General features: G+C 35.8%; 3 protein-coding genes across 4 annotated transcripts in view; 2 read left to right on the plus strand and 1 right to left on the minus strand.

Annotated features, from left to right (window-relative positions):
* Window positions 1–3,106, plus strand: part of LOC119834899 (eIF-2-alpha kinase activator GCN1) — a 22,193-nt gene extending 19,087 nt beyond the window's left edge. Inside the window, exons 35-37 of the mRNA XM_038359418.1 lie at window positions 9–65; window positions 925–1,143; window positions 2,942–3,106. Of these exons, the coding sequence (XP_038215346.1) occupies window positions 9–65; window positions 925–1,143; window positions 2,942–3,064 (399 nt within the window). The 3' untranslated portion in view covers window positions 3,065–3,106. The remainder of the gene's footprint in view (window positions 1–8; window positions 66–924; window positions 1,144–2,941) is intronic.
* A 1,932-nt stretch (window positions 3,107–5,038) lies between these two features.
* LOC119834956 (caspase Dronc) lies at window positions 5,039–9,740 on the plus strand. Of its 2 annotated transcripts, none has more exons than XM_038359516.1 (9): window positions 5,039–5,444; window positions 5,565–5,751; window positions 6,208–6,285; window positions 6,370–6,480; window positions 6,741–6,922; window positions 7,796–8,022; window positions 8,389–8,645; window positions 8,786–9,003; window positions 9,155–9,740. In XM_038359516.1, exons 1-9 carry the CDS (start codon window positions 5,313–5,315, stop codon window positions 9,155–9,157), a joined length of 1,395 nt encoding a protein of 464 aa, XP_038215444.1. In that variant the 5' UTR covers window positions 5,039–5,312; the 3' UTR covers window positions 9,158–9,740. The 2 variants fall into 2 exon arrangements, with proteins under 2 accessions (XP_038215444.1, XP_038215445.1); XM_038359517.1 differs by having other exon boundaries at window positions 6,382–6,480.
* A 575-nt stretch (window positions 9,741–10,315) lies between these two features.
* LOC119834959 (protein CNPPD1) lies at window positions 10,316–13,893 on the minus strand. Its single transcript, XM_038359521.1, has 5 exons — window positions 13,696–13,893; window positions 13,170–13,266; window positions 12,733–12,938; window positions 12,200–12,328; window positions 10,316–11,352 (listed from the first exon to the last, which is right to left on the minus strand). Exons 1-5 carry the CDS (start codon window positions 13,744–13,746, stop codon window positions 10,615–10,617), a joined length of 1,221 nt encoding a protein of 406 aa, XP_038215449.1. The 5' UTR covers window positions 13,747–13,893; the 3' UTR covers window positions 10,316–10,614.
* Window positions 13,894–14,078: the final 185 nt, after the last annotated feature.

Here is a 14,078-nt window from a genome sequence, read left to right on the forward strand (position 1 = left end):
TCATGAAGTATCTGCTGGATCAGGACAGGCCCATTCCGCAGAATATTATGTCACAATTCGTTAGGGTGAGTCCATTTGACTTTTAAATACTGATACATCACAATTCATGCGTTTAATATTTGTCTTTGAAATGCTTGCTAGCACACTCGTACAAATCTCTTAACTGATTCCATAAAGGTTATTTCTCGTTTCGCTCCAGCTGTATCCACGATGAAAAGCTGTGTTTTTTTTTATGTATGTCATAGCGGGCAGCTGAGCTGGTGGTTCGCCTGATGGTAAGCGATCACCACCGCCCATAAACATTCGCAAAGGTAGTACCTCTGTGAATGCGCTGCCCGCTTTTATGGGGTAAGGGAAAAGGAAAGGATTAACGACTGGAAAGAAGGAATGGACTAGGACGGGTGAGGAAAAGGAAACAGGCCTCCGGCTCCCCCACTTACCGTACGAAACACAGTGGCATGCCACTATTTCACGCCGGTTTTCTGTGGCGGTGTGGTACTTCCCCGGTGCGAGCTGGCCCAATTCGTGCCGAAGCGTGCTCGACTCCCACAATAAAATAGTATGTAAGAAATATTATGCATAAAATTATTTTGTATTGAATATACTATCACATATTCAGTATTGCAAAACGTTAAGAGTCTCGGATGCTGGAAAATGCATAGAAATATATCTATCTGTCCTTAATTACTCACGGATAGTGTTTGTTCTTGATTGTGAAATCTCGCTCTTTACTGCGTAGCGGTATTGCTGTATACGTAGCGGATGACTAATGAAGACAAATTTATTGAATAAAAAAAAATTTAGAACATTTACATGAAAATAGAACAAACTCTAATAGGAGATTTGAGTTTTGTTATTTCATTGATATATTTGCAATAATACACGCACTAAAGTATTTATTGAAAAATTGTTGGCGTTCATCAGAGCATGAACCACAACAGCAACGAGGTGAAGCAGCTGATGGCGCGCGCGGCGGCGGCGCTGGGCGGCGCGCTGCGGGCGGGCGGCCCCGCCGAGCTGCTGCGCGCGCTGCTGCCCGCGCTCGTCAACGGCACCAAGGAGAAGAACACGCTCGTGCGCGCCAACGCCGAGCTGGCGCTGCGCGCGCTGCTGCGCCTGCCGCACGACCCCGCGCACCACCAGGTACCCCCGCGCCGCACCTTCTCCGCTTCTATGTGGAATATCTTTATGTGCCTACAACTGCAATTATTTTAAAAACGTTTTATAAACACGGATTAATGCTTATGCTGTATAATTCAGAATACAAAATATTTTCGAGATCACTGTAAAATGCCTATATAAAAGTCAAAATTTTTACTCTTTATTAGTATATTAACATTTAGTGTATTAACGCAATACATTTTAATATTTTGCTATGTTTTATCCTATTATCAATATCTATCTATCTATATAATAAAAAAGTCATGTTACACAAATCAATCAATTTACAATAATTATTTGGTTTCTTGGTTTCTATCCCACTTTGAACGGGACGATTGTTAAAAATTGGAAAATCTTTAAAAATGTAGTATACCCCAGCAAACCGATATAGACCGAGGAGAACAACTCGTTTAGAAATAACAACCTGTCACCTGTAACCTTGCAGAAAACACGGTTTAGTTTCATTAAAAATATATGCCTCTAGCCTCTGACCGCTATTTGTAATTTAGAATATCTTATCATATCTAGAGTCACACCACGACGTTATATCGTCCAGATAATAAATTAGATCATTGATACGATCGCTACAAGCTTTTTTACTTTCCGCAATCTCATTAGTTAATCTCGCTGATAAATCATGTAGTCATATTAAATTTGCTAGTATTGTGACTGATATGGCTGGAATGTTGCTTGATAGTGAGCTATTTCAGAGTAATTAACTATCAGTAAATTTTCCAGCCTATGAACCAGTGATCCAATTATACTTAATTTGCCCTAAAAATAAATCTATTCTTTCTGTAATTGGATTCAGCTTTTATTTATATTGCAAAACCTATACGAATGTACACTCGAAAATTGGATCGTTGTTCATCACTTTTTATCACGTAAATTACGTATACACAAACACAGAAGCGCGCGCCCACTCAACATCCCACACTAACATATAGCCCACTCTAACAACAACGAACAAATTTATTTCGTTTTTCTTTTCCATTAAGTAGACATAAAATGTAATGTAACATTGTTTTAAGGGCGAAGCCACCAACAACCGAAACACAGTTCCCAACTAGTTCGGTAGTCAGTGGGTCGTATAAAAGATTTAATTACTTTATTTTATGTCAATAAATATTTTTTATTATTATTATATTAATCACAGAGGGATGTGTGTCTTGTTTTTGAAGACCATAATTTCCAGGTGTTTTCTATATTTCAAACTCGAGTTTTAATTATCAGTATGCACATTTTTATTTTAAATATATTTTGATACTTTGCACATGTTAGACAAACCCTTTTTTTATTAATTTCTGCGACAATCTAATGTATTTAGAAATTAAAAACTTTTTAACGGATTTTAAACGCGATTTAATTATTATATTATTATTATTACTTAATACTCGCGTAAAATCAAACACAAGAAAATACAATCGAATGTAATTTCATCACTAATATTCCAATTCACACATGCCATGAACCTCGTGTTTAATTTTTCATTGTGTTGTATAAGAAAATCATGGTTAAATTTATAACAAACATGTACAAATTTAAATAAAGTGTTATATTTGTCCCAATTCATTTAATTTATCCAAATGCATCTAAGATTCCACATTATCTTCCAGCAAAGCAAACTTTCATTTTTATGTGTGGTGATAAATGTGTGATGATGTATGTGTGGCATGCCGTCGTTCAAAAATGCGAACTATAATTGAGAGTTAAATGATGAAACTTTAATATATTGTCCATGTTTGTAAGTTTTAATGAATCGTCGCGTATTGTTGTCCAGCAATGCATGGCGCTGCTGGACGAGGGCGGGCGCGAGGCGCTGGCGGACGTGGTGGCGCGCCTGCTGCGGCGCGCCGTGGCCGAGGGCCGCGAGGAGGAGCTCGACTGCACGCTGCTCACCTGAACACCCGCCACTGCCGCCGACAATATATCTTTATAATTCAGACGTGTTTCATTTGTGCCACCTATGTTCCTTCCGGTCCCTCCCGGAGAAACAGTCAGTTTATAGGTCTAAATGATGATTCATCATTTGCTCCTTGATACTACTAGGTTATTTTATGTTAGGAGCAATTAGGGGTTAAGCCTATATCCTCTACACTGGTCAAAAAAGAAACAGATATCATATTTTGGTAGATCTTTTGTGCACCTTAATTCCAACCAGTAAATGTAACCATCCACATCATCGTTATGGGCCTATTTTGCCAGTTTAGGAATCGAAGCCATATGACATGTTTATGACATTTGATATTCACGGAATGGAAAAGTAGGAAGGTTGATAAAATGATTGTCAAGAGTAATAAATAAACTCAGTAAAAGTAGATATGGAAATTAATTTAAAGCTTCCAAATGATTTTAAAAATCAGTACTCTGCCTCATGCATTTCAAACAAATGCAAATGTTTGATTGACTGACGATTTTTATGTTTGCGTTAGTCTGTAACCTTGAGCAATTTGATAAACAATATCTGCCAGAGATAAACATGCTAATGGCAGCTTTTGTTTGCTTGTTCTCTTTTCCTTTATTAACGAAATAATAGCTAATGCAAATAATTGAACTACTATTGGTGTTAATAATAAAAAGAAAAATCAATAAAAACCGGATTTAATTACGTATTTCGTAGTTTGTACACAAAACTTGACAAGCTTAAAACTAATGGAATTAATTCTGAGGAATGTGGATTACATATTAAAATTCTTCATTTTTGGGTTTTATACCAAACCCTTTGCTTTGAACTAAATCATTACACTCTTTGCGACTAAGGCTGGAAAGTGGGAGGCGCTCAAGTTCCATGTCACCATCACCTAACAGAACCAGTTCTGGGGGCGCACCGGTAATGAATTTCACATCTAATCGCTCATAATACGGCGCATCTTCCATAACAAACTTCTTAACCTCAGGTAGACGATTTAATGAACATCCTCTGCAAGTCTAAAAACAAATATAAGGCTTACAAATGTTGATTGTGGAACTCAAAGTGAAAAATAATATGTTTGATGTTATTTATATTCACCTCAATTTTCGCTGATTTTACATCAGAAAGTTCGTAACCAGACGCAATACTTAAAATTACACATAATGTGATAACGTAAACTTGCAAATATCCCATTTTAATAAATCCGAAAAAAACTAATCGAGCCAAGTCGCTCACAAGTTATCACTCCAATGAATTTGTCAATTCTGAATTCATTCAAAAATCAAATGTATCACAGAGTATGTAATATTACGTATTATATATGGTAGATGGCTTCCATAGATTATTTATTATCGACTATCGAGTGGTAACTGGTGAATGACACTTGACAGATAGTAAGTTACGGAGCTTTTCCTATATATCATATTATACAATTATTATTAATAATCAAAGGTATTGAAGCCTTTTATTCGCGATATAGTATTTCTGAGGAATTGGGTACGGGTTAAGAAATAAATTTTGATAGCTATAAAACGAACTACGTGGTAAATCATACTAATCTTAACTAATATAATAAATGCAAGGGTCGGGTTAACACACTCGAATTTACATGTTATACTTATTTATTTTATATTGCTTTCCGCGTTTCAATTCATGTACGTTATCAAAATACATACCCATCACATACGCAGTATAAGTTTTTCAAAAATGTTCTTTTATTTCTTAAATATTAGTTTTTTTTCTTCTTTTAAATATTTTTTATTATGGATTTTCTTCATTATAAATAAAAAACAATATCCACATATAACGGTTCAGACGCTACGATTAGAGATGACACTCAGTCAGTGGAAAATTTTAAACTTTTAGAGCTCCATATCACAAAAGTAGTCTATGGTATAATGTCAATCACTTGTCAGCTCTCAATATTCTTGTCAATTGCCATGTTTACTGCCTTTTGTTTATTATTTGTCAATGTCATGTGGTGGTGAACACAGTACTTTATATCTGTGCTCTTTATATATAATGAATTTGAAAGCAAACAAATTGTTTTGTTAAGTTATAAAGCTTTTAAATCAGTTCGAAACCATATAATCAATACTGAATATATTTTTGTTGGATAAAGTTATAATAACGGAACTTGTTGTTAGCTAAATATTCTAGCTATTTTTCAACCTTTAGACTTTTCAAACACTAGGTACAATACTGTTAATTACATCAATATTAATAATTGTGTGTTACGATGGAAGAAAAACACCGAAGAGCAATACAAAACAATTTTGTTCCCCTGGTTGAACAAACAGATCTCGATCATATGGTAACAGCTCTATACGAAAAAGGTGTATTTTCGGAGCAAATGATTGAACCCTATAAGGTGAGGTCAATTCATCTTATATCCTTTGTGTCACACAATTAAAATGACTATTAAAAGCATTGCATATAAAACTTAATATTCTTTTACATGAAAATGAGGTAGATTTTTTTGTATTCTTAGGATACCAGTAAGCATCCTAGAGTTCGCAAGCGCGAGCTGTACATGGACATAACGAGACGTGGCCCAGAAGCCTTCGGACACTTACTTGATGTTCTCTCTGATGCTGGCTATTGGGACCTTGTGCGAGAACTTGACCCGAATAGCTCCTTACATACAAGGAGAACAAAAGTATCAGTACCAAGTACTAGTAAGTCAGTTGTCAATGTTATACAGTACTAAAAACATTGTTGTGTTTGTCCTATCCTAATCTTAAACCCACAGATAATGACATCACTTATTATGATGTCATACATAGACAAAAAAAATTCAAACATGGCAACCACAATGCGATGTAATTGTTTTTGTATCTAGTTTATGTATATTAGCATGTTTAGCCTTTTTGTAAATTACTTAACTTCTTGACGCAACACATTTTTGCAAATATTGTGTTGCTATATCTCTAACAAGTATAAAAATAGTTAGCAGCTTATTCACACCTCCAGTGTGTATATACCTACACCAAAAAAAAAAATAATAAAAAATGATTTTGCTGTATTGGAGGAATTTAGTAACATACAATGAAAATGGGAATTAACATATGAGAAACTAGCCTATCTATTATAACAATTCCTATCTCTATTATTTCTTTCTTTAATATTTTCAGATGTGCCAAATGATAACAATTATGTTAGTATAAGCACTGAGAAGAAAAAAACAAAAACAAGGCCTGATGATAATAAAAGTTGGTAAATTATTCCATAATTAAACTTTCGTGTATATTTATTGTATTAAAATTTATTATTGTAACAAATAATATTTGTTGAAGATACAATTTCAGATGAAGCGCCAATTATTAACACAGAGGCAAATTATTTAAGTACAGATCCTTATTATCATGTGGTTCAAAAGTCCACAAAATTCTTTGAAGATGGCGATGGTAAGAATAACTTTATATAAAAGTATTTTTTTTATTCACTTGAAAACTTGTATTGAGTTTATTCATTTTTATTCTAATGTATTATGTTATACATTTTTCAGACTAATAATCAAGTGCTATAAGATTGAATCAAAATAATTTCAATACATACACATGTTATTACAACCTCGGTCCAATCTTTCTAAATCTGGACCAATCTGAACCAAAATGCACTCTACTCCTTCTTCTCAATATTCATAAAAAACTCTATTTACTTTTAGATATAAAGTTGTATCGCACCCGCGGTCGAAGTCGCGGTATTCTTGTTGTATTGAGCTATATTGAGTTTGCATTCAATATAGAGGAGTATCGGAAAGGTGTGGATGTGGATTGTCAGAAACTCAAGTATCTGTTCCCCGAGATGGGCTTCAAAGTGCTCTCCTACAACAATCTCACTTTGGATGTAAGTAGGCATTTTGCTTTTATCACTACATAGTATAAAACAAATTATCTTTCTGCCATCTGTGTGTCTGTATACTTAGATCTATAAAATTATGTTACAGATTTGAATGGGGTATTTTTTGAGCAAAGCAACATATTTTAATATTACACATTTAGCGTTAAGACATTACTAAACATTTTTAGGGTATTTAAAATAAAACAAATATATACATTTGATTATGTATCTTTTACGTATGTTTATTACGTAGGTTTTCATCAAATAGGTCACGGAAATATCTGTTAGTACAAAAAGTGTGGTAAATAAAAAATCGCAAGTTGTGGTTTTATATAGTTATCATTTATCTCTAGACCTAAAATCATGAGTAGAGATAATGGCATGAAATAATTATAAAAACAATAATTATTTAAAATATAATTGAATAGGTAACTACATATTTTCTCCTCACATTTCCTTTTTAGTGTTTAATTTTTTTTACTTGAAACGTCTAGGTCTATTTTTCTCCTAAAATAACCGCTTTTTAATAAATATATATGGATTTTTACATGGTACATGTACTAAAACATTTTTTACAACTATGTAGTTTCGTCTGGCTAATCTCTGGAACCTCTGTACTGATTTTATGCGGCTTTCACTTTGGGGAGCTGATGCACTTATCATATATATATTTATGACTTAAAGGCTACCTACTTCTTATCCTTCCATGGAAACATTGGGATTAAATATATGGTGTTTCACCAGCTATTCATGTACGATTCATCAAGTAGTGGACAGAATACTATCACGGATTACTACATCATGCGTAATATCTTTCTTGTTTGCCTTCCCACTACCCTGAAATGCTACATATGACTCGCACGAAAACATCTGGAACAGGAAACGCTGAAAACGCTGAAGTACCTGAAGGAAGTGATAGTGAACGTGGAGTGCGTGTTCATCGTGGTGTCGTCGCACGGCTACGAGCGCCCGGCCACCTCCGACACGGACATCCGCTGCTCGGACGGCTGCCTCATCTCCAGCCACGAGATCATCGAGCACTTTAGCAATAAGAACTTCCCGGCGCTGCACGGGATACCCAAGGTGTTCATCTTCCAGCTGTGCCGGTGAGTCACTGCCTGCTGGCTCGCGAACATTCGCAGAGGTAGTGCATCTGCGGATGCGCTGCCTGCTGATGCTTTTACACTGTCAGGGGTAAAGAAAGGATTGATCCATGTATATTGTGGAGGAACACTGATGCCAACATAGGACCACCTAGAGATAGCAAACATACAGAGGTTTAAATTTTAGTTTTTTTTCAGTGTTTTTTGAGTTCAGTGAAAGTACTTGTTGGAGGATTGCCTATGCCAATAGGCATGGCAGGCAAAAATTTTATGATTAAACGAAATAATATACTTTTATTGTGATTTTTTGAGTAAAGAATAAATGCGCTTAATATTGTAAATGATTTTATTGGTGTTGTGGTTTTGCAGTGGCTCCAATAAAGACTACATAGAGGGTCCCATTCACTTCACTAATCCCGAAGACGATGGCGAGCGCGGAGCGGAGCGGGACGGACGCGTGATTGGGTCGGAGCGAAGCGAGGCGAACGCGGAGCGAAGCGAAGCGGGCGCGGGGCGGGGCGCCGTGAGCGACGCGCGCGCTCTCGCCGCCGCTCCACCCCGCTCGCCCGGCACCGAGCGGGACAGACTGTACTCGGATATACTTATTGCGCATTCCACATTGCCTGGTAAGCCAATGTCTTGTCTTGTCCTTATTTATCTTATTATAGAGCTTTTCAAAAATGGTTAAACGGTTATCATTAAATTATCACACAATTGTAATGAATACTCTATTTGAATGAAAGTGGAACAAACATGATGCGCGCAGGCACGGTGTCGTACCGCGACCCGGCGGCGGGCTCGTGGTACATCCAGGCGCTGTGCGAGGTGTTCGCTGCGCGCGCGCACGACTGCCACGTGGAGAAGCTGTTCAAGCTGGTGGACAAGCGACTGCACGCGCGCTTCCGCGTGCAGACCAGCTCCGTCGACAACTGGGGCTTCAACCGCCGCCTCTACCTGCACCCCGGCCTCTACGAGGACTCCTCGGTGCGTGGCCGGTCTCCGACTATATTCTGTTTACGTAGCATAAATAATTTCATTTAAATCTCTTTCATATGATATGTGTAATATTACATAATATTTAGTATATGATACGATTTGACTGATTAATTAATATCAAATTCATTTTATTTTTCAGTGATATCATATGGACCGCGGAAGTTACTGATAGATTTTATGATGAAATGACATGGTGCTAAGTGGTCCTTTTTGGATAGTTATATGTTTTATGATGTACGATCGGAAATATCAATGATCTTCAAATGTATTTATATTTATCGTGTGAATCTTAGTAGTTAAGAATAGGTTTATAGATTTAAATTGTACCGTTTAGTATTTTCGATCCAACTGAATCTTTGTTTTACAATTTGTTTTATGCGGGTCGCTACTTGTGCACTTTTTATTATTTTTTAACTTGTATTATGTTCTAAGAAATGTACTCAATCATGAACGTATTATAACTTTTAAGTAATATTAAGGTATTTTAAGTATACAATTGTATGTATATAACCTTTACTACCTATGTAATATAAAACAAAAAATCACATATGTATAACTTTTATAACACATGTGATAACGCTTTTCAAGGTGATTATGCATTTAAATATACAATGTAAGTTATCTAGACAATTTCAAACTTAACTTATTGCTCAATGTTTGTAAACGATTTTTGACAAGTACTTTATTTTTGTAATAAATCTATCAATTTAATTAAATATTTTATTGTAACCCATACCTGACGACTAAATGCATTTATTGGTTACCATTACCTGGTATAGAATAATATAATATCTGTCCATTTTCTGTAGTTTCTATCTAAAAGCAATTATGCACATGGCAACAAATTATTGACTCCTTTTTCTTTTGAAAGAAAGAAATTTGTGTTCCACATTTGTCCGCATTAGCACAGTTCTATGTCGCATACAAAACGTTTTCGAATCTCTTTGATTTAAACTCAAAAAGCTGCTCAACAGACTTGGATCAGATTAATTTTTTAATAAACTGATTTATTTTGATTCATAAGTAATGAATAGACTTTATAATTAATAGGGCATTTGAAAAAGTTAAATATCTACCTAAGCAATTGGTATTGTAAATCGCAGTGATTTCAAAACCAGCCCTCTGGCGTTTAACAGATTAAAAGTTATGTTTAAGCAAATGCATCCATGGTTTGTTTGTGACGAGATGATAGCATAATTTCGGAATAACGTCTTAATGGACAAATGAAATTAACTAAATTGGTGTGGTTATTTGATCTTTATAACTAGGGAGGTGCAAATGTTTTAATAAAATATCAACATAGGGTTTTAGAATTTATTATATGAAAACATATTATGATGTAAAAATATAATACATAGAAAAGTTAGCGCTATTTTTGTTTTCATTACAAAGATCGAAGTTTCTAGTAAAATAAGGAAACTGTTTTATTTCAGTTGCCCTCGTATTTAACTTCTCGTGGTTACGACGAAGTGTTTATTAAGAATTTTGTTACAATTTATTATTGGTTAAAGTTTAGTGGAAACATCCATTTTTTTAACATTTTTAAATACAGTGTAAGATAAAGGAGAGAGGACACTTTGAGCATCAACTACACAATATTCACCGATCCGAAACGGAAGCGGCAAATAAACTTAATTTACTAAAATTGAGCCTCTGTTGAATGCAATGCTGTCTGTCTGTCATCCGCATAAAACTATTGCAATGGTCATTTGATTTCTCGCTCTCTATTTTGTTCTTTATTAAATCTGCATATTCATTGATCTTTTCCAACCATTTCTGCATCGGATTGATTAGTGAACTCTGATACAACCAATTCAGAACAGACGTCTTCGACCACCAGGACTCAAACAGTTTCAAATCGTCCGATCGAGCCCCATTGTACCAAGTCTTCTTATCCTGCAAATTGTCTTGATATTTCTGCCATTTTTCGCAACACCTCAGGGCGTCTATATTAATGGAGTCCTCCGGTATGAAGTCTGTATTGAGATCGATGGTGGTGTTGGTGAGGAGCTGAGGCTGGGAGCGTAGGCTGGCGTCGAGGGCGGTGGAGAGCGAGCCCCTCGCGGCGATGTACTGCAGCGTGGGGAGCCAGGCGTGCGAGATCACCAGCGTGGAGGTGACGAGGGTCATGAAGCTGGTGACGTAGCTGAGCGTGAGCGCGAAGCAGGCCGCCGACACGGAGCGGAGCAGCTCGCGGAGCAGCGCGGGGTCGTAGCTGGCCACCAGGTCCGAGTACGTGAAGTAGCCGCGCAGGTGGCCTTGCTTCATTGCCACCTGCCGCTCCAGCCACGAGAGGCCCGATTCGAAGGACTTTTCACTGATGTACACATTCCAATCCTGAAATTGTTAAATATTTTGGTTTAACTTACAACTTGCTAGATTGCAAACTGTCAAAAAATTATTTTGTGCTTTGTGATACAGTTAGAGTCTAATGTGTATACAGGTATATATGTGTTAAGTCCATCAGTTACACGCGCTGCTTCACAAGTTTCGTACTTGAGTAAATTTCAGTTCGAGCTTTTGCAATATCTCTATATTTCCCGACATCCTAATAATCCTACTAATATTATAAATGCGAAAGTTTGTAAGGATGTGTGTGTGTTTGTTGCTCTTTTACGCAAAAACTACTGAACCGATTGCAATGACATTTGGTACGTACATAGCTGGAGAACTGGAATAACATATCCTTTTTTATCCCGATATTCCTACGGGATACAGAGATACGCGGGTGAAACCGCGGGGCGCAGCTAGTCTTCGATATTTTTGTTTATTTTATTGTAATCAGGTTTTTTAATTTCATTTTTTATTTATTTCATTAATTAGGTTTTTTCTAGCTTTCCGCACGCAGTTTTGCCTGCGTAGACAAAGGAAGAGAAAGTCTCAGGGTTTTCCCTGCATAGTTGTCGGTCTGTGGCATTTTCGTGTTAAAAACTATGTTATATCGTATTTCAAACTATACATGTAGCAAATTCCTCAGGTTTAGTTGTTTAGGTTTGAAGATACATACAGATAGAGTTACTTTCACATTTATAATATTAGTAGTGATTTTTAACCAAAAGACAAACAAAAACATTCAAGTTTCTGCTCCCAACCCTTATTTCAATCCATAACAGCACAAAAACTCTACTAAAATCTCTGTCTTTAAATGTTTTTATGTTTATCAAGTGGTCATACGACAACTCACAATAGCGTTCAGGAATTCTGCTTCAAGTTTCTTCAGCTGCTGCAAGTCCAGGCCGCCCGAGGCAGCCCACTCCGAACATATCACTTCATCTTCCTCACCATCGTCTTGGAGAAACTTATTGCTTACCATCTGAAATGTTTATAAACAAGTTAAATTGTAACTGCTTTCCAACCCAATCATAGTAAATGGTAAATCGGTGCTATGACAAAAAAGTATTTTTGAATCAATAACTGTTTTAGTTTGAAATATACTGAAATGTATGTGTATATCTTTTAGTTTTTATTGTTGTTCCGAATAACTTTTAAAAATGCTCTATATTTTGTAGTTATTATTAGTTTGAGTTATATGAAGCATTTACTTTTTGTTATCTTGTTACTGTGTATAAACAATATTGATAATAAAAAATTAAGTATATTATTATATTGAGTTTGTGTTAATTTTTATTGACTTGATAAACATTTCTAAAAGTAAGATGTATTGGATTGAGGCATGTGAGTTAATAAATTCTTAATAAAATAGAAAGTAAAGCTTACCAATGAGACAAGGAAGAGATCAGCTGGGGGTGTTGCGGCGAGGTAGTTAGGATTGCAGCGTTTTAGCCTCTCAAGGTAGAGAATGGCGAGCACAAGAGCGCACGGCGACACGCAGGCGGAGCGCGCGATGGCGGCCGCGCGGTCTGCGTGCAGGCGCCGCACCGAGTGACCACGCTGCGCCATCGACCATACCTCACAAGATATCTCTGAAATCATAGCAAACTGTGACAAAAATTATATACGGGAAATACTTTTAGTGTTTCTTTTTTAAAATAACTCCTTTTTTACTCAATATTCATATCATTTAATATTTAATAAACCAATAATACCAAGCCATGCTAGGTGCTAGGTACTATTCATTCAAAGGAATGGTAAACAATTGCAAACTTATGTCTACCTACCTATTACTTATTTGTTATAAGGTAGTAAGTACACACCAGTAACTGGAAGGCTCAAGCAGGGCAAAGTCGGCAATTGTCCATAGTATAATGTTTTCGAAATTCTCTTTAAGAACTCCCTGTGATCACCCATACTCTGCAAATATAATAAAAATTATTATTTTTGTACGATGTTGGAATATAACTATATTACACATTTAATAAGCTAGAATTCCGATACATCATTTAAGTAGCAACTAAACACTAAAAAAATAATAACTACTAAATTATATTTATCATATTTATTGACTCATACGTATAAAACCAATTTTACATGATAAATGATAATGTTTAGGTCACGAATGTACTCTACGTGACTTTGAATACCACATGTTAAATAACGTTGCACTCGGCACTGTTTTAATTATCTCGAAACATTCAAATAAATTTGAGATATATAACTAAGTTCAATTAATGTAAATTTTCTCATGATCATTGTTGTACGGTATGAAATCAATTTTGGAAACAAAACATTTTTTATGTACATCGGTCACCCGCCACGACGTACTTGACCTCTATTTATTACCTTGATCTTGGCTCTAGTGCCTTCTTTTCTTCTCTTTGATACACTGGACATTTTAAAGTGCTTTAGATACTTGCTGCCTGTATTCAATAATTTTAATAGTACACAGAGAATTTGTTGTTATCAGATTTCACAAATCAAAATCCAGATTCCAGAAATGTCAATTGTCAGATTAGTTACGTAGAAACTCGAAAGTCGAAACTTGACGAGGCGGACCGAGAAGTGAAGCGTGTGACATTTAATCATAGAGAAGATAATACATTATCACAGATCAAGTCATTGTAGCCGGTCTGTAGTAGAAGTACTCTACTAATATATTGTTCTTGTTAAAAAAAATTTAACAAGAACATTTCGTCTTGTTAAAAACATAAACAGCTTTAATTTTA

The sequence above is a fragment of the Zerene cesonia genome, chromosome 20, assembly GCF_012273895.1.
Source record: "Zerene cesonia ecotype Mississippi chromosome 20, Zerene_cesonia_1.1, whole genome shotgun sequence".
NCBI classification, from domain to species: Eukaryota; Metazoa; Arthropoda; class Insecta; order Lepidoptera; family Pieridae; genus Zerene; species Zerene cesonia.